Below are 19,122 nucleotides of genomic sequence, written 5' to 3'. Positions count from 1 at the left end.
GTGCAGAGAACCATCCTGCGGCACCAGGTGCGGGCGGCAGCGGCCCGGCCCGCGGCGCGGGGCGAGCGCGGGGACGGGCGCGCTGTGGGGAGGCCCAGGGGAGCTGGGGGTCCCTGGGGAGGCTGTGGGGGTCACTGTGGGGACACGGGGGTCTCTGGGGAGCTGGGGGTCGCTGTGAGGAGCGGTGCGATTGCGGGGAGCTGGGCGTGTTTTGGGGGGCTGTGTGGTGCCCATAGGAAGCTGTGGGGAGCTGTGTGTCTGGGGGGGTGAGAAGCAGGGGGCCTCATGTGGGGTCCCGAGGGTCTGTGGGGGCTGCGTGCCTGTGGGGAGACGTGGGGAGCCGGCAGGGCTCGCAGTGGCGCTGACACGTGCCCCACGAGGGGCATCTGCAGTGGGGCGCTGGCGGGAAACCTGTGGTACCGATCGAGCTCACGGAGCGCAGCGCAGGGGCAGGGAAGGGGTTTTGCTGCGGAGGAGCTCGCGGCCTCTTCCTGCACCCCCAGTGTTGCCCTGCACGGTTCTGCGCTCCCGGTGTAGCCGTCACCCGTTCTGCACCGCTGGTGTAGCCGTCACCCGCTCTGCGCTCCCGGTGTAGCCGTGAGCGGTTCTGCACCCCTGGTGTAGCCGTCACCCGTTCTGCACCCCCAGTGCGGCTGTCACCCATTCTGCACCTCCCGGTGTATCCGTGAGTGCTGCTTGGCCGCACGGAGCACGAGGAAGCAGTGGGAAGCGCCCGACTCCTCTGTCAGGCAGCTGGTAAACCCGAGCAGCACAAGCTCCTCAGGGATGCCCGGTACTATCAGGTTACATAAGGATGTGCAGAAAGGCACGTGGAAGCGGAGCAAGCCTGAGCACGGAAGTCGTCATGGTGTTTGTAAAATGCTGTCTTTCGTGGTCAGGTTTTTTACAGGTTTTTACGATGTGAAAACCACGTGCGCTCACACGTACGCACACTGCACATCCCTGTGTCAGTGCTAAGCCCCAGCAGCACAGAGGTGCGGAGCGATGCCCGAGAAATGTGTCTGTGAACGTCGCCTCTCGGCAGGACTGAACCTAAAATAGAGCCGGGCTCTGGTGAGCGGCGGGCACGGCTTGTCCCGTGCGTGTGCGCTGCGCCGCACGGCCCGTGCCCGCCGCGCCGGTGTCACCTCGCTGACTGCAGCGCTGATCTGATGGAGCGAGCTGTCTTGGCATGGGGCTTTCTGTGCTCCGGCTGCTTGTCCAGCAGTGCTGCGTGGGCATGTAAACAGGAAAAAAAATGCAGATGTCGGGACYGGCAGGCCAAAAATGTGACCCACTGAATGTTTTGGCAGTGCACAGGCGTAAGCGTGCAGCCCAGTGCTCACTGCCTTGCGTGCCTGCTGCACCTGGGTGCGCTTGGAGGACGGTAATAGTTCAACAGAGAAAGATGAGGGCAAGTTTGTGGTGTTTTTATTTATTTTTATTTTTTTTCTGCATGAATCAGTTCCCAAATACACTTATTGTTGAGAGTTACAGGAAACTAGAAACTGCAAAGACGTGAAAGAAAAGGTTAGGACTCCATCTGCTTTGGTCAAAAAGAACTTTGTCCGTGGCTGTGGTGGGCACAAACTCGGCGTGTTTGTGGACTGAATTTCTGTGTGAGTTATTGCAAACCCATTAGGAGCACGTGCAAGGACACGGCAGCGGTGGGAGGTGCTGTGTTTCGTGCTCGCGCTGTGTGGGGATGTGGGAGATGCCGCGGGCTGCGCTCCTGCCTGCGGGATGACCTTGCCCAAGTTACTCGGGCTTCCCGGTTTCCAGGATGCGGGCGCTGGGGGTGGCATCCATCAGAGGAGAGATGGGGCCTCTGGCGTCCAGGGATGAAACGGGCTTCATAACAGCTGTATGTTAATGACATTAATATTAAACACTGACAAAAAGAGCAATTTAATAGCAGCATGTGYACTTGTACCAGTGACCCGTGATTTTGTAATTGCCACTTGCTGTACTTGTGTGCTCATGACTCAGTGCCTTCATTTCCATTAAATGCTCCATGCAGGGAAGAGATTTTGGCGGGGGGAAACAGTGGCAGGGAGCRAAGGGAAGGAAATAAATTACCTTTAGTGTGGAAAGCAGGTCACAGGATAGCAGTCTCTCTCTCAGGATGAGGATAGTGTATTTGATTTGTGAGCCCTGTGCTCTGGGACTGTTTTTCAGTAGCCATGTAAGCTCCTCCACTTAACAGGACATTGGATATTCCTGTATCTTACCAATAATACTAGTACTGACTATACCCAGACAGTCTGGGTATCTCTGTCAGTCTGTCACCAGAGCCACTGTTCAGATGTCCTGTGCGAAGCCTTGGGATTTTTGGTTGAAATCTCTTCCTCCTCAAAACTTTCATATAAATAACTACAGAAGAAATGGAACACGTGGCAGAAATGAATGACTGCAAATGTGTTTTTCTAAATTGTATCCCCTTTTTATTATTGGGATCTTTGCACCTTGTCACACCAGCTTTGGCCRCTGCTGTTTGCTCACTCCACTGAARTTTGGTCTCTCAGCCACTGGAGTTGGCTGTAAAGGCTAGATTTGACTGAAAGCTCTATTGGCCTTTAGTCTCTTTACTTCTTTTTTTCTCCCTGTGCATGAAAAATATATAGCTAAGAAAGATGCTTTTAAAATGAATGGTGATGAGTTGAGGAGAATTAATAATGAAATGAAAAATTTAAGAGTAATGGAGTATTTGCGTTGCGGGAGACTGCTTAGTGTTCTGATTTCCAGACAGCATATAAACATCACTAGGATTTGTGTTTCTATATGTTTTATAGCAGAGAGTGTAAGAAGACCTTCATGCAAAATGCATAAGCCGAGTAGGATGTATCAACACAAATACYTTTTCACCTTTCCCAGAAGGGAGGTAGTGCTGCTTTTTGCTTCCTTGAGGTTATGCCAGAGACCAGTTACACAGACAAGAATAGATCGCAGGCTTGGCGAGTTTGTAGCTTCAACTCAACCCTCTGCTTTCTTTAGACATGAAATTTAAATTTGTTCAGGTTCTCCTCAGTAACTTAGCTAATGGTCCTAAATGGAAAAGGATCTTCAGAAAACCTCAGAGCCTGATGCGTTAAAAGCAGTTTTGATTTTCAGGATTTTGGGAAACCGAAACTCTGGCTTGACGCCCGTTACCAGCTCACGCACAGCCGGTGGGAGATGACTTTCTTGGAGGCTCTCTCTTCTTTGGGATCTATTACCAGCCACGGGGGCGCGGGAAGCGCCGCCCCGGGCAGTAACCGCGCGCTCCTCTCGCCTTTCTTTGGCTAGAACCCCGTCACGGGGCTGCTCTCGGCCAGCACCCACCACAAGGATGCCTGGGTGCGGGACAACATCTACAGCATCCTGGCCGTGTGGGGCCTGGGCATGGCCTACCGGAAGAACGCCGACCGCGACGAGGATAAGGCCAAAGCCTATGAGCTTGAGCAGGTACGGCAGAGCTCCACGCAAGCCTCCCCTCCATCCATCCATCTCCATCCATCCATCTCCATCCATCCATCTCCATCCATCCATCATCTCCATCCATCCATCATCTCCATCCATCCATCTCCATCCATCCCTCCATCCATCCCTCCATCCATCCCTCCATCCATCCATCCATCCATTGCCATGGCGTAGCAGCTGTGCATGGTGTGCTCGCGGTGCTCTCGTGCCCAGGAGGTGTTGGGGCTTTCCATACGTGTGTCCCAGGTTGGGAAGCATCTGGTTCGCTCCTTGGACACTAGTATCTGTGTGCCAGGTGGTGCCCGGGGCTCCCGGCAACTTCCCAAGAAGAAATCAGAATCTTTCCAAGATTTTGATTTTAGGGCTGGAGAAATGAGCCACAGAGAAGCCAGCACCTGATTTAAAATAGGCAAATCCCCAAACCAACTTGAAGGAATCAAAATTTCATTGGATGCGTGAATGACTAGTAAAAATTAAGCATCCAGGATGTTTTGTGCCTGGATTTACAAGCCCTGATAAAATCTTGGGGTCTCACCTGAGATATCCTTGTGGAAGAGAAAATCAAGTTTAGGTTGTTCCAATACTGAGCTAGCAATTTACCTGCTAAACTGCTCTTCCCTGTAAAAAAGAAATATGCAGTATTTCTTACTAGCAGTCTGTGGAACATGAACCTGAGTGGTCCCTTGAAAGTCACACGTGGTTTATGGAAGTGTGTGCTTGATCATAACCAGAGAAGACAAAACCCCCACACTGTTGCTAAACTCGCGTGGTAGAGAACAGGAGGGGAGGTGCCAGACACAGATATGTATTAAATTCTGTCATCACTAGTGCTGTTTCTATACAGCCAGGAAAGCGGGTATTGGAAGTCTAAGTGTGGGGGAAGAAGGGGAGATGAATTAAATGGAGAGTGAGAGAATCCTTTTCCAGCCTGCTAAAGCTGCCTYACCTGTGGGGAAGGGGTGGTGTTAGGTGGGCAAGTTCTCTGAAAACCTGCAGTTTCTGGCACCGCTCTGAAGTTTTTTGCCTTGGTTTTGAAGGCTTTGGGTAAATCTCAGGCAGATTCCTCAACCCACGGAAATTTGAGGTGACAGAAGAACCCTGACTTGGTTTGCATGGTCCCATTCTGCAGCCATAATAGTTTTTGGATAAAGAAATGAGTTTAATTTCTTAGTTTAAGACAAAATTCTATGCTTCTCTTTATATATGGTAAAGGTCCTTTATAGTTGCCCTCTGCATGCTGTGGTACTTTAAAAAGAGGTGAAAAATTTCCACGGGTTCCCTAGGTCTGTTATTCTAAATAATCATTGGTGTTAATGTTACTTCCTTAGCCAGATAAAAAGATCACAGAGGGTTGTTCACCTGTTTATCGATGGCTCTTGTCCTACTTGACATGGGTATGGGAATAAAAATCCACCAGTATATTATAATCCCATAGAAAATCAAAGAATCAGATCAAGATCTTGAGTACCTTCAGAATGCCGGTTAATTCTGAGAGGTAACAAGTACTGCATTTTTAAAGCTGCCGCAGGCTCCTCTCCATCCCACTGAAAGCACCATGTGGCCCAAGGGAAAATGTGTTTGTAAAGTTAGGGAGAAAAAATCATTTTGGRTGTGTATGCATGTGTTTATCCCTTTGCAGGACATTAATGTGGGGGGTGAACTCTGCTGTTCTCAAATGTGTGGAACAGCTCATGTGGGAATGTCACCCATCTGTTTTGTTCCTGCAGAACGTTGTGAAGCTGATGCGAGGACTCCTGCAGTGCATGATGAGACAGGTAATGTCTGAAACCAATAGCGTTCRTTGCTTTTAACACAAGGTTCAACCCAGGGGTGTAGCTGCAGTTGGTAGACCAAGGGAGAGAGTGAGAATTTTTGGGAAAACATGATTGCCCAGATTTGAGAAGCCTTAGTTCTCCAAATCAGTATCATATGGAAAAGTACTCCGGGCACCTAGAGCAGTACCATGGATTTAGAGCAACATAGCAATAAATAGTTTGATTAAAAGTTCTCAATTCAAGCACATAGCCACTAAGTGACAGCTTCTTCTTCTTTTTTTTTTTTTTGTCATAGGTTATGATTTGAACAAGCATGTGTTGTGTCTTCGGGGCCAATGTTTTTCTGGAGAGTGGGAGGGGGAATTTAAACAGTGACTTTTTGGCACCCCRGAAAGGGGATATACCAAATGATGTAGGGATTCAGTAAAAATTCTGAGGTTTTCCTTAACAAAGGATCTCACTTGCACCTTTTAAAGATCATGGTTGGAACAAACTGCATTTTTGCCTTTGAAAATTGATTTTCACCAAGATGAACAGCTGATCTTAGCTCATTAAATGTGCATTTAGTCTAAGCCTAAGGGTGAACATGTGCTTAAGCACTTTGGTCGGTCAAATCATACTGATGTGATGTAATAAAAACTAGAACCTCAAGTTTCCTCTCTCCCAAGAGCAAAATCCCTGTTCTGAAATTGTTTGTGACGGAAGAGTTTCCTCCCAAGATTTCCAGACTTAAAACCTGTGCTGTTCTTTAGGTAGATAAGGTGGAGAAGTTCAAACACACGCAGAGCACCAGAGACTGCCTGCACGCCAAGTACAACTCGGCTACCTGTGCCACGGTGGTCGGGGATGACCAGTGGGGGCATCTACAGGTAGATGCAACATCCCTTTACCTGCTCTTCTTGGCACAGATGACTGCATCAGGTAAGCACAAGGTGTTTTAGCCTTGACTCCTCTTGCACTCTTCTTTCATTTGAAAGGAAAAAAAAAMACTTAAGCCTTAAATAGGCTCAAAGATATTTGCATAGCTATTACTATAGAAGGGAATCATAGTTATGTGGGAAAGAGATGTGGCTTAGGTAGGATTTCAGATTTATAATGATTACTCTGGCAGTGTCTATTCCCATAATGTGTGTTGGTATACGAATACCTGAGGTGTTCAGAGCTGTGTCAGAGATGAGTTTTGTGTTTGAAGAATGTGCGGGCTATGCTGATGTCCTGTCCTCTTAGAGAGTGACTACACCAAGTCAGATACTTTCCTTCCACTCATATCCCTTTTTTTTCCCCAGCAATGTTTTATTTTGATGCTCTTCACAACTGTAGTCCTCCTCTGAGGATGTGGCTCTGCTTTTCTTCCCTCCTTGCTTTTCTGTCCTTGGAGCCCCTCACCTTTGAGTGCATGGGTGGCAGGGCGCGTGTCTGACTTTTTTYGAAGCAAATGGAAAGGGAGTTGCTGTTGGAATTGGGCTGTTCTGTTTYGGAGACCCAGAGCTGGCTCACATCTTACTGCTGTGTACCCCCTGTGTCTGAATGTCACCCTCACAGGGCTGGTTTTTGAGGGGAGGGTTGGTCTTTGAAAAAAGGAAAAAAAAAAGAATGGGTAACACTTGTGGTGTTGATGCTTGCTGCCTCTTCTTTTGAAATCACAGACAATTTTTCCATTGCAGTGGACAGTAATTGCCAGCAAATAAACTAAAAATTTGAAACTCATTGGGGCGTAAATATTTTGGTCTTAGCACTATTTAATTAATTTCTTTCCCACTTTCAATCAGGGTTGCGTATCATCTTCACCCTAGATGAAGTTACCTTCATACAGAATCTTGTATTTTACATAGAAGCTGCCTACAAAGTTGCTGTAAGTAATTATTTATCTGCAAATGATCTGAATACCCACTTGATATGGGTCGAAAATAATTTATTAGTGGAGAAGAGAAACATGGATGATTTCTATGATGAGAGGTTGTCAGAATCTCTTGCTGCATTATATTGTGAGCAACATCTTTGGAAATGGTGGGGGGCTATGGAGGGATTTTCTGGTATGTGGATGGAGGGATGTTTCTTCTTTCATACTAATAACTTGCAGCATGGGTCTGAACTTTATTTTTCATTTTTTTATGTATCACTAAAATTTCATGCACCTTTCAAAAAAAAAAAGCAAAATGGTGATAAACGTGTGTTTTGAACGTGATGAATTCAAAGGCTGCTGAGAGAGGTATTTGGGATCAAGGGTTCTGTACTGTTCTGTGAAGAAAATGGTTTGTGATTGTAGATCTGATCCTCCTGGTGCACATTTCTATGTACTTCTCTTTAAAGATTAGCAAGGCCTTTCCCAAGCCTGGTGCACGTGTGTGTGTGGTAAGGGGGTGGTCTTGTTTTAGCTTAAGCYAGCTTCATGCAGGGTTCTGTTTTGTTGCTGAGCTGTGCACAGGGAGAGGAGGTAGAAGGGATTGTTTTCYGTATGTAACTCCACGTTTTTTCTTGCTGTTGTTGCAGGATTATGGAATGTGGGAGCGTGGTGACAAGACGAACCAGGGCATCCCTGAGCTGAACGCGAGCTCCGTAGGCATGGCCAAAGTGAGGATGCCTTAGTGACTGCTGTCGTGCTGAGGAGAGACAACACCTTTGGCAGTTGCCTTTCCTTAGGGGAAAGTCTTCTTGGCCACTAGGATAGTGAACTGATTGTATCAGAAATAGTGTGTGAATGAGCATTTAGCATAAAATCTTTGTATTTAGCTTATCATCTTTGTGGTAACCGTCTGCTTTGAAGCRCCTCAGCAGGGTTTAACTTTTTTTTTTCAGAGGTTCCTCTTCTGGCTCCTCTGTCTCATAGCGAAAGGTCATAGGGATATTAAAGGAAGCTTGAAAGGCAGTMAATGTAACTGTGTAAAAAAGTCATTGGCAATGAATTAAGGTCAAAAGCTTAGTTGCATTTCAGCAGGGTTTATTAGTTACCAAGCTCCTGCATGTGGCTGTAAGAGGAAGAACCCTGCTAGTCTTGGCCATAATTCAGTCCAGCAGCAATGGGGCAGGTCCTGTGAGGGAGGCTGAGAATGAGAAGTGTGCTTCTCAGTATGTCCCCCATACCCTGCCCTGAAGACCCGGCTGCAGAGATAAAAATGGATTTTTTTTTTTTCTTAATCTACTTCAGGAATTCTCTTTCTTAACGCTTGTTTCCCAACTTGTGTTGCTGCCAGGAAACCAATCTTYATGTCAGAGAAAGAAAAACGCCCCTGCCTCTCTGCAGAGGGATGAGGCAAGCTTTGCAGTGCTCTACTTTCTCTGTCAGAAAGTTGTGTTGCAAAAGGTGTGGAATGAAAATGGACAAGGAGCAGCGGTCAGTGCTACTGCTCCCCTGTGAATGCAAGYTTGAGGTGAACGATCTGCCAGCCTGGCTGTGCAGTGCAGCCACTGCTGTCCTGCAGCCGTATCCCCTGCGTGGCAGTGCTCCCCACATCAGCAAAGCTGGGAGTTTGTAGCCTTCTAGGGTAACGTAGAGGTTCTCAGCCTCAGTTAATGGGTGACCTGCTGATGTCTTTACTCGGCCAACACGTTATGGCCAAGAAATGCGAGACGACGTGATCCATCTGTTGGTCTGGAGCTTGGTGTTTCTCAGCTAGTTAGTTAGGAGTGAAGAGGACAGACATCTCTTTCCCTCCTGAAGCAGTAGGATCAATGGGGATAGCACTGGTAATGTGCTGTGTATTCCTGCTAATCAATCTCCTTGGCTCCTGGGTCATGTTGTACATGACTTCCTTTTTGGACAGGCCTTTGGGTAGGAGCAGTAAGAACGAACTGAGTGAAAGATGACTTTGGAATATGGGACTGGAGAGGCATTTAGTAATAAGGTTTTCAGCACTGAGATTTCTCAGCAAAAGCTTTGCCCATCATTGCTTTGCACTATGTTTAAATTGTAAGAACCTGCAGCAGAATATCCTGTATCCCACTACAGCAAAAAGAGAATTAGAAAGAGAATTATTACTAACTTCACTTTTTTAAGGCTATTTTTCCATAAAGGATGTTTTTTTAAATTATCRAACTATCTGTGGAGCAAGTTTCTCTGTCTGCTTTGTCTTGGAAGGAAAATAGATGAGGTTCTAGGATGTATGCTCAGTTTAAAAGGTTTTTGCTTSTTTGTTTTTGAAGGCAGCTTTGGAAGCAATTGATGAACTAGATCTTTTTGGTGCTCATGGAGGGCACAAATCCGTGATTCATGTTCTTCCTGATGAAGTAGAACATTGTCAGGTAAAAATTAGTCTTCTCTTTCCTTTGTTGAAAGAAAATCCTGTGTCCCTCCCTTTTTGTTTATATATGAAATACTAATTAAACCAAAACCTTAGCATAAAGATGACATAAGACTATACTGTTCACCCTGTTTATAACAGTAGTTCTGACAGTGAGTGGCTTGAGATATTCTTTTATTAATTCCCTTACAAATAATTACCCAGTGAGATCCAAGTCACTCCACAAATGACATGCTCTGACCCAGTCATTTGAACAAGATAAACTGTTTTACATTGATTTTTTTTCCTTCTTTCCCTCAGTCCATTCTATATTCAATGTTGCCAAGAGCATCCACGTCAAAGGAGATTGATGCTGGCCTTCTCTCCATTATTTCTTACCCRGCTTTTGCAGTGGAGGATATAAACCTTGTTAATATAACCAAGAATGAAATCATATCCAAATTGCAGGTAAGAATTTCCTTTCTTTTCCTAAAGGAAAGAGAAGGCAGAACCTCCCAGTCCTGACTGAAAATCCTCACCGAAAAAGCGCTGCCAGGTTAGGTGGGTCAGTATATGGAAAAGAGGGAGAAAAATCCCTAAGTGACACTGAAAACTCAACGTACATTTGTATTTGTATGAGGAGTTTCAATAACTTGTCTCTTTTCACAGGGCCGTTACGGCTGCTGTCGCTTCCTCCGGGATGGTTACAAGACACCCAAGGAGGTAGTATTGCTTTTGTCTGCTCTCAGGAGAAGTTTGGAAGCATTTGATTTGTCTCAGTTACAGTAGGGAGTGAAGTCCTGCACTGCTGTTAAGATCTTAGTGTATCTGGTAGTAATCCAAGTGTCCACACTGGAAGTGACTCATGTCTAACGGAGAGCAAGTACTGGAAAAGCAGTTACTAACTGCAGAGCTTAACCTGGAGTTTTGTTAGGAATGATCCCCCACACACAAACTGATGGTGCCTAAGCGGGAAACGGTGCCTCTGGGGCATCCTTGGATATCTTCGAATGGAGGCAGAGCTAAGATGGTTTGTGTGATGCTTAGATTGTGAAACTGGGGAGGGCTGATTTTTCTGGAGAATGGAAAAAATAGTTTGAGATTGAATGTGARTAAGAAGTCAAACTGCTGCRTGGAGATTTTTTACTATGTGTKTGTTTGTTTGTTTGTTTGTTACAATTATTCATGTAAAATTCCCCTGTGTATGGAATAAGAATAACTTAGCACTGTGAGTAACTGGGTGTGATTGAATTTCTAGGACCCGAGCAGGCTGCATTATGACCCAGCTGAGCTCAAGCTCTTTGAGAATATTGAATGCGAGTGGCCGGTGTTCTGGACGTACTTTCTAATTGATGGAGTATTTAATGGGGACAAAATTCAGGTGAGCACAGGAAAAGTGACTTGGAATGAAAATGTGAAGCCGTTACCCACTGTATTTTGTAGCTTTGACCTGTATTTATTTTGAATGTCAGTTGACTSTGCACAAAGACCTCTTTTTGTAAAAGGCAGATGCAGATTTGTGTAGATGAATTGCTTGCCACAGATACCAGCAGGAGGGTAAAGAGGTGGATCCTTTCCTSCAGCCTGTGGCACTGTTCCTGCCCTGAGCAGATGTGAAACTTTTGCCATCAGTTGAATTTTTTGCAGCATTGATACTGCTTTGGCAGTGAATGCCACTGAGAATTCACTGGGGTTCACTGGAATTTGCCAGGGTTGCAGCCATCAGGAAGGCTGTAGCCTGCAGCCACCATGGCCTTTTTGTGAACCTCGTGATGTGGGAGAAGCTGCCCTGTGGTCCATACTGGGAGCTCATTGCCCTTGGCCATGGCTCTCTTGGCAGGTATGGTCAGACTGACCTGAGCAGGCTTTGATGGGCTGGTGCCATCACCACCARCCTCGATGCCTCCTCTCCCAGCACTGCAGAGGGGGAGCAGCTCCCTTTTCCTCTAACCCGTGTGGTATGGCWGCTGAGAATAAGACTCCTAATATCTTCACTCACTTTAGATGCCCTGGGAGGTTTGGGACTGGGTTGACCTTTATGAGGAACCATCCTATGTGCTGATAAAGTAACTATTTTCCTAAGTTAATTCCAAAGCTAATCTTAAGTCTGATGTCATAAGTTGCTTCATACCTTTGCTGCCCCAAGCATTCCCTGGTCRGGGGAGCTAAGTCAATCACAGCTCTCCAAGGATCAGAGTGGTCAACCAGGATTAAGCAAATTCRTAGCTGGAGTTCTGCAGAACCTGGAGGAACTGAAAAATAACATGATTCTAAAACTCCCTGGTATGCAGGAGGACTGGAGATTGATAAATATAATCCCTTAAAAAAAATAAAATGAAGACTTAATTAAGCAGGCAGTTTCAGGCCAAAATGCGTCTTCCTGTATAGACATTTCAAACTACATGAGAGAATTATTAACAGTAGAAATATAAGGTGTTTTGCTGAGCTCGTATAGAGAATATTGACTACTTTTTTTGTCAGTCTGATGTTCCTAATACATTGTTCAACAAGGAACCAAAGGATCTTCAGTTCAGCAGCTTTAGTTTTTAATTATTCATTTATTTATCTATTCAAAATCAGCTGGGWAGTGTGGCGGTCCCAGGAGTTATGTGCTCATGACTTAAGAACTGTAGTTTTTTTTCTAAGTGCCACTTTTTAAAATGTCAGAATTGCTTTCTTCCTTGTACAGAAGTTCACCAGGTTTTACCACAGAAAGAGACTTGTGAACCAAGATAGTTGTGACCTTTATGGATCATATTTTTAAGGTTAAAAATAAAGATGCTCTATCTCAGTTTTGTGTTACAACAGTTTGTTATAGATAAAAGACATGTGCTCAAGTTTCTGAGAMTGAGAATACTGAGATGCTGAAACAGTATCTAAGAATTTGAATCCTGACCTTCCAACAGCAAATCTTTTTTTAGAAATCGGATAGTAGTTGAAAGGGTTATCGGAAAGTACTAAAAATTAACTTTGCTACCTCTGTTTTGTTGGCTTCAATGTGTGCTCTTRTACCCTTTCTTCTTATTTATTTATGTTTTTTCCTCTCAGGTGCAAGAATATAGAGAGGCTCTGGAAGGAATCCTTATTAGAGAAAAGAATGGAATAGTTCTAATGCCAGAACTGTATGCAGTCCCTTCAGAGAAGGTATTGTGAAATCTTTAGTATGCACTTTTTCCCCTGTAGCTATTAAATCCAAACCAACAATAAAGACTACTGCACCTCATCTTATACAAGTAAATAGCTCCTGTTGACAAGCGGTAGACTTGAGGCTTCCAGGTGATAAGATTCTGAAATTTGAGTGATTAGGGAAATACTAGAGCGGGTTTAAAAYTTTAAATCTTCACAAAAATCTTCCCTTCTCCTGAGTGTTTTTTTCATCTGTTACAAGGTATATATTAAAAAAATGCTGATGCGGACTTAGGTAATGAGTCTCTGAGAAGAAACAAGACAGACTGTCTGGCCTCTTTTGTTCTTTCAGTTTTATGTAGTCTTTCTTTTCTAGTGCTTGAATGTGAGAAACAGGTTTTATATTGATTGGGGGCTTTGGGCTGAGGAGTCTTTTTGTTTGTTTTTAGTCTTTTCTGTTACTGTTTTACCTAATGTTCCCGTTGAGATAGTCCATCTCAAACGCTTAGACTTAATTCAGCCACTCTAGTGCTCTTCCATCCTAACTGCCTTGGATTCCTTCCTGYCAGCCTCTCTTCCTGCTCCAGAGCTCAGCCCCTAAGGGTGTGGAACCTCCTGAACTGGTCTGAGTTTATGCAGGGAGCGTTGGCAGCTGCTGATTTTATTCACAGATCTGAGGCTGAGATTCTGAATTGCCTTCCTGCTTGCTTGGTAGGGGCACCTCGGAGTGCAGAACCTGCTGGTGAGCTTTGATAGGCACCAGTATAATCTGAGACRAGTACCAGACAAACAGACTTTGCCTGCTGTTTTTGCAGATTTTTAAATGCCCATGTGAAAAGTGTTTGTTATTTAGGAGGGTTTTAACACTTCCCTGTGTACTGCAGAGTTGAGGCAGGCTTTMTAAATTAATGATCTCTTCTTCCACATGGAAAGGGTGGAAATAGCCTTCATTTCTTTGGAAAACACCTTTATTCCAGGAAGCTAGGTAGACATAAGTAGAATGTGCCATCTTGCAAGGAGTTTGAGAGCAGACACAGTTACTTACAAGCTGCCCAGAGGGAAGGAAAGTGCTGTTACTCACTGTATAATTACACATGGAGTCCACATTCGGTTTGGAAGGGTGCAGTAGTGTATCAGAAGGAAGAATTGTTTGTGTTTCAGTCACAAAAGAAAAAGCAAGAGATTCAGGTGTYAGTAGGAACAGCAGGTTAGAAAGGGTAGGTGATAGATGGTACCTTTTCAAATGCTTTAATATTATTGATCTTTGGATTTCTAGGGTCAATTTTCTTCTCTGTGCTTTTGTTGCACAGGTGGAAGAGGAGTATGAAAATCCTCGCTCCGTGGATCGTGTGCCAGTGGGAAAGTTGCCTCATCTTTGGGGCCAATCACTGTATGTTCTTAGCTGCCTATTAGCAGAGGTAACAGTGTTTCTTGCATAGTAGGTGAGCTTGTTCTACACTCTGGTTTGGTTGTGTTCRCTCTAAGTACAGTGTTGTACCCTTCCAGGACAATTTGGTTGTCACACAGTGGACAGCAGTGTCTTCTGACAGAAACAGAGATGACTCAGCAAGTGATTCAGAGCTTTCAGGACCTTTTTTGGATATAGATACTAGTTTGTAAGGTTGTCAGATGGGGTAGGTATGTAGTTAGGCTAGAAGAAAATGAAGTCTAAGGTAAAGGTTTTGCTGCCCAAGCCTTCATGGCAGTTCCATAGCACTATATAGACTTTGCATTATTGAAGTTCCACTGGGCTGGACCTTATTCTGCAGGACAAGATCCCTGCAAACATTTTCCAGTATAAACCATATACTTGTTAAAGTATCTCAGTGGAGCTGTAAGAAGAGGAGGTGAAAAAAATCACTGGCCTGGCCAAATTGCCTCAGTTCTTTTTGCTTCTGAAAAATATTTCAAGAACTGGTTTTACTCAATATATGACTCAGTGGAAGGGGTGGAAAAACAAAGCTGTAAGTGTTGCTAGCCTACTAAAAATGAGAAATTTTAAGTTGAGTTAAGATTTCTTCTAGATGTCATGAAAAAACTTTTATTTATTTTTTGTTAYTTTTCTCTTTCCTGTTTTTTCTAGGGGTTTCTAGCTGCAGGTGAAATTGATCCCTTAAACAGGAGGTTTTCCACTGGATTTAAACCTGATGTTGTGGTTCAAGGTTAGTGATATTTTTTGTTTAAGCATTCCGGGTGGGTTGCATTATGTAGTGGTGAAATGTCTCTGCACAGGGAAGAGCCTGGGCAGCCAGCTCTTCAGTATCTCCTCTCCCTGGGTGAGGGAAACAAGGTGGGTGCTTCCAGAGCTCCTGGCAGTCTGTACACCAGCCTTTGCTTCCTTTTCCCTACTGGTGTCTCATGGCAGTGATATTCTGTTATTCTGAAGTATTTATAGCAGAAATAGAAATGCTTGCTTGTTTAAAGCATTCTCTGTTATTTCAATGTAAAAAAGTACAGAATTAACTAGTCCCAAATCAGTAAGTCGTCTAATACAGGCAAAACYTCATGCAGAGCAGGAGATGGAATTGGGGGGCCTTGGACTGTAAATTCTTTACATTCTGGGCTTTGTTCTTCCTCTGCCATTTTATGGCCTTTGTAATATTTGTGGCTGTAAATAATAGCACCTGGTGCCCATTGTCTCAGCTGTGTTGTATGAAAACAACAAAGGTTTTTCAAGACAGGCTCTCCCTTGTTTTGCCATAGCAGACCCTAATGATTTGACATTGAAAGAAAATGATCTAGTCTTGTGGTACTAAAAGAAATTAGAAAAAACAAAAATGATATAGCCCCAAACAACCTAGTCTAACCTCAGAGCAGTTCCTGATTTGAGCAGGAGGTTGCAGTAGAGCCCTCCTGTTGTGCCTTCCAAATTGAGGTATCCGGTGATCCAAAGTGGGAGGAAATGGCAAGATGTGTTGAGAAATAGAGAGCCCAAAAGCTGCCAACATCCATTTGATCTCATGGAGTCAGGAAGAAACAGGCAAGGACTTTTATGAGTGTTTGGTCAACCGCCTTCTAGTTAAGGGATAGGGAAAGTTTGTTTTAGAAAAAGAAAAAGATTAAATGTGGTTCCTAACAGTAGTTTTTGTCTTCTGTTATACAGTAACTGTTTTAGCAGAATCTAATGAAATTAAGACTCTCTTGCAAAACCATGGAATAAATGTTCAGAGCGTCGCTGATATCCATCCCCTCAGAGTGCAGCCAGCTCGCATCCTAAGCAATCTCTACACCATGCTGGGTAGGTGTTGAACGTGGAAGTCTGCCTCTGCTGCTCTGCAAGGATTATCTTGGTTTTTATTTTTTCCTCTCTTTTGTACTGTCTCGTTTTCTTTCCTTTCTTTCTTTCTTTGTTTCCAGGAGCGTTTGTGTACACATGAATTCCTCAGATTCAAAACATGCATTTACATAAAGAACCTTAACAAACCATAATTTCTGTCCTATAAAAAGGAGCCCCAGTGGCAGAAGGGAGGCAGCCTTTTTGAAAAGGTGGCCAAAATATTTTTGTGTTATATTGTCATAGAACTGAACAAAAAAAGGGCTGTCTTTGTCCTTCAGGAACTATTTCCAAAGAGAAACTGTCTTAAAAACTAAAAATCAGAGATGAGATCAGAGAGAGAGAAAAAAAGAAAAGAAAAAAAAAGAATTAAAAAAAAAAAAAGAAAAAAGGTCTGGAAAATAATATACAAAACAATGTTCCTCCTTTCAGAAGTCAAAATATGTATGTTTTGAGTCTGGAAATGGCAACCATGCTGCTCAGTTCTACCTTTGGGAAGTCTACCCCAGATGAAGGCGGTCCTGCTGCTATCAGAGCATCTTTGGGCAGTTAAATTCTTGCTAATGTTCCTTCTAGCCCTGAGCTGATTTGAGCCAATAAAGCTCTTTAGCTGTCTTGTAAACCAAGAAGCCTTTAGATCACAGGAGATTTGCTAACACCAGTGCTAATTTAAACACATTCCCATTTCTCAGCAGTGACTTTGTGGTCCCCCTAAGCCTGCCAACTGGATTGCATAAATGCCTAACAATTCTAGTTGTTTCTGCTTAACTTGAAAATCTAGTAAGACTTCAGCCACAGGCTCTTCTGATAGTTCTTGCTAGAATGAATTGGCTCTTGGTGAGAAGAAAAAAAAATATATATAATATGTCTAATAGAACATAATTTTACTAGTTTCCAGTGTGCCACAAACTAGTAAAAATGCATTCAGTTAGGTAGGGACTCATGATCCAAAATTGTGGATGTTACTGCAAAATAAGTCTGAGGTGGGTAAATCAGCACTGGTAAATCTATCAGTGTTTTGCAGCAGGGGTAAGAGGAGCTGTATCAGCCTGCATTTATTGCTCATTCTCAGGGTTCCTATGGCAATTTCATTTATGTTTATGGATAATATTGAGGGAGAGTAAAAGACTGTGCTTCCCCAAACCAGGAAGCCCTTAGAAACTTTGGTATGTCTGAAGTAATGTGGCAGTCATGTAAGTCTTAGAAAGCATGCCCTTTAAATGGAGAAGGGAAATTACTTATGCAGCATTTGGGCAGGAATTTATGTTTTTATCACAAAGAACTTTGAACAAATGAGGCGCTTGTAGAGCTTAGTTGAAACTTGCATTTATTTTATAATTGTTTATAATGGCTCTTTCACAWGTGGGCAAGTAAGATGACTTGACACGTTGGTTTATTGTTTTTAGCCGTGGATTCTTTGGGAATATTCACAGTGGRGTGTTTTTTCCAGGCATATGCTTGTTTTGCTTATGTGTTATGCTTGTCGGCCAGAGCCAGGTCAGCTCGTGGCTGCGGGAGCAAGGGGTGCAGTGCGGAGCACTAGCTACCCAGCCGTGCTGGAGGTGAGGGACCCAGCAGTGAGCCTGGCATCTTCCTAAAGCAGCTGCAAAGTTTGTGGTAGGCACAAGGTTGAGTGTGAGACAGCATTTCAGCAGAGCAGTCCCAGGTGCATGGGACTGGACCTCGTCAAGTGTTTAAATACCTGGATGCAACGAGAGCAAAGAAGAGAGGCAAAGGGCACAAATTTAAGTGTGGGAAATTCCACTTAAGCCAAAGGGAAACACATTTATTACGAGGGTTCTGCAGCGCTGGCACAGGTTGCTGAAAGAGGTTGTGGAGCCTCTTATCTTATCTTATCTTCACAACCTGTCTGGGCACAGAACATCATTCTCTAATTTATCGTGCTTTGAGCAGGGAGGTTGATCTGGTTCGTGCCCAGAAGTGCCTTCCAACCTCACCTGTTCTGTGATCCTATGAGGAAAATGATGCTCCTCCTGACGGGGCTGCAGGCAGGGGACACAAAGCCACTGGGAGYGGGAGAAGTCCTTACAACCACCACATTGTAAGGACACCCTGTGTGATAGTCTTTACATATTTCTACCTTGTCTGCTTCTGCTTTATTTGAAGGTCTGATATCTCTTGGGTGTTTGAGCTGCCTGTGCGTTGGATTGTTTCTCAYAAATGATGAATTTCTGCTTCTGGCTCCAAAGCTCAAATGCTGYGTATCTCTAAAACTAGCTGTTTTGAACGTGATCTTGTTGTGTATAATCATGCTGTATGTAATACCTTGTCTCCTGACAGGTTCCATATAGAATCTGAACTTCTGTTTTTGTCAGCTTTTCAGTTCTGGTACAAATTGAGATTTCCTCTATTCTCCATGTGCTATTTAAAGTGATGCTGGTTGTTACCTGTGACTGGTTTCACTTGGTTTCCACGGCAGGTGTGCATACCCATGGCTTGTTGTTGCCCATCTAGGGGATTAATGAACCTTCATCTGCACAAAGTGTCAGCTGGGCTTTCCAGAGCTGCTACTCTGCTTGGTCCTGGAAGCTGAGGCTTCAGGATCCTGCAGTTGTTGCTCTTTATAATGTAAAAGGAAGTATGGTACCTTCTCTGCATATCTGTCTGACTGATTCAGAAAATGAGAAATTGAGGTACTGAGGTGTGCTACAAGACACACCACTTTGTACCATCCAGTATTCAATATTCTGCCATGCCAATGCCAATGAAGTAGATCTTGGAAAAAAAGTTGTTATGGAAAACCACACAGGAGGGACTCAGTTCTTTTGAATATCTGGAGAAGAACAGGAAATTTTAAGTGAGATTTATTTTGGTTTTGCCTTCCTTTCTTCGCAGGCCGGAACAAGAGCATGAAGCTAAGTGGGCGGCCACACCGGCACATCGGAGTGTTGGGCACCTCCAAGCTGTATGTGATAAGAAATCAAATATTTGCTTTTACCCCTCAGGTGAGCGTGTAAATAGCAAGGAAATCACGATTTACTTAATGGCTAATCATTAGTGAATGGCTTTGCTGTTATGTTCTGTCATTCTACTTTAGATGGAACAGGCCTGATAACACAGATGTACTTTGTTTTCTTTTTTTKGTGGGGGCAGTTGGATGATCAACATGATAGGAATGCTGATAAGTCTCTCTTCTGCCATGCAGAGTCTGGCTTCTTTGGATTCAGCTTCAGAAGAACACGGTGAATCAATAGTACAAAGTTGTTACTGATCTCTGCACTAACTAAGGCTTTAGCTAATGGAATAAATA

The 19,122-nt window shown here is 44.1% G+C and overlaps 1 protein-coding gene across 2 annotated transcripts in view; it reads left to right on the top strand.

The window, feature by feature from the left end:
- Nucleotides 1-19,122, top strand: part of PHKA2 (phosphorylase kinase regulatory subunit alpha 2) — a 36,294-nt gene that overhangs the window by 615 nt on the left and 16,557 nt on the right. The window contains exons 1-15 of one of the 2 annotated variants that reach the window (XM_026052036.1): nt 10-27; nt 3,286-3,444; nt 5,187-5,234; nt 5,987-6,155; nt 7,004-7,086; nt 7,725-7,805; nt 9,375-9,473; nt 9,773-9,919; nt 10,121-10,174; nt 10,710-10,832; nt 12,500-12,595; nt 13,888-13,995; nt 14,661-14,739; nt 15,681-15,815; nt 18,708-18,817. In XM_026052036.1, the coding sequence (XP_025907821.1) occupies nt 3,382-3,444; nt 5,187-5,234; nt 5,987-6,155; nt 7,004-7,086; nt 7,725-7,805; nt 9,375-9,473; nt 9,773-9,919; nt 10,121-10,174; nt 10,710-10,832; nt 12,500-12,595; nt 13,888-13,995; nt 14,661-14,739; nt 15,681-15,815; nt 18,708-18,817 (1,395 nt within the window). In that variant the 5' untranslated portion in view covers nt 10-27; nt 3,286-3,381. Of the gene's footprint in view, nt 1-9; nt 28-3,285; nt 3,445-5,186; nt 5,235-5,986; nt 6,156-7,003; nt 7,087-7,724; nt 7,806-9,374; nt 9,474-9,772; nt 9,920-10,120; nt 10,175-10,709; nt 10,833-12,499; nt 12,596-13,887; nt 13,996-14,660; nt 14,740-15,680; nt 15,816-18,707; nt 18,818-19,122 lie in introns of those variants that run through there. The other variant, XM_026052027.1, reaches the window with a different exon arrangement.

Source organism: Nothoprocta perdicaria, unplaced genomic scaffold (genome assembly GCF_003342845.1).
Source record: "Nothoprocta perdicaria isolate Ctin4 unplaced genomic scaffold, notPer1 scaffold_112, whole genome shotgun sequence".
Classification (NCBI taxonomy): domain Eukaryota; kingdom Metazoa; phylum Chordata; class Aves; order Tinamiformes; family Tinamidae; genus Nothoprocta; species Nothoprocta perdicaria.
Note: the sequence above shows the minus strand (reverse complement) of the source record. Positions and strands in the feature narration are given on the sequence as shown.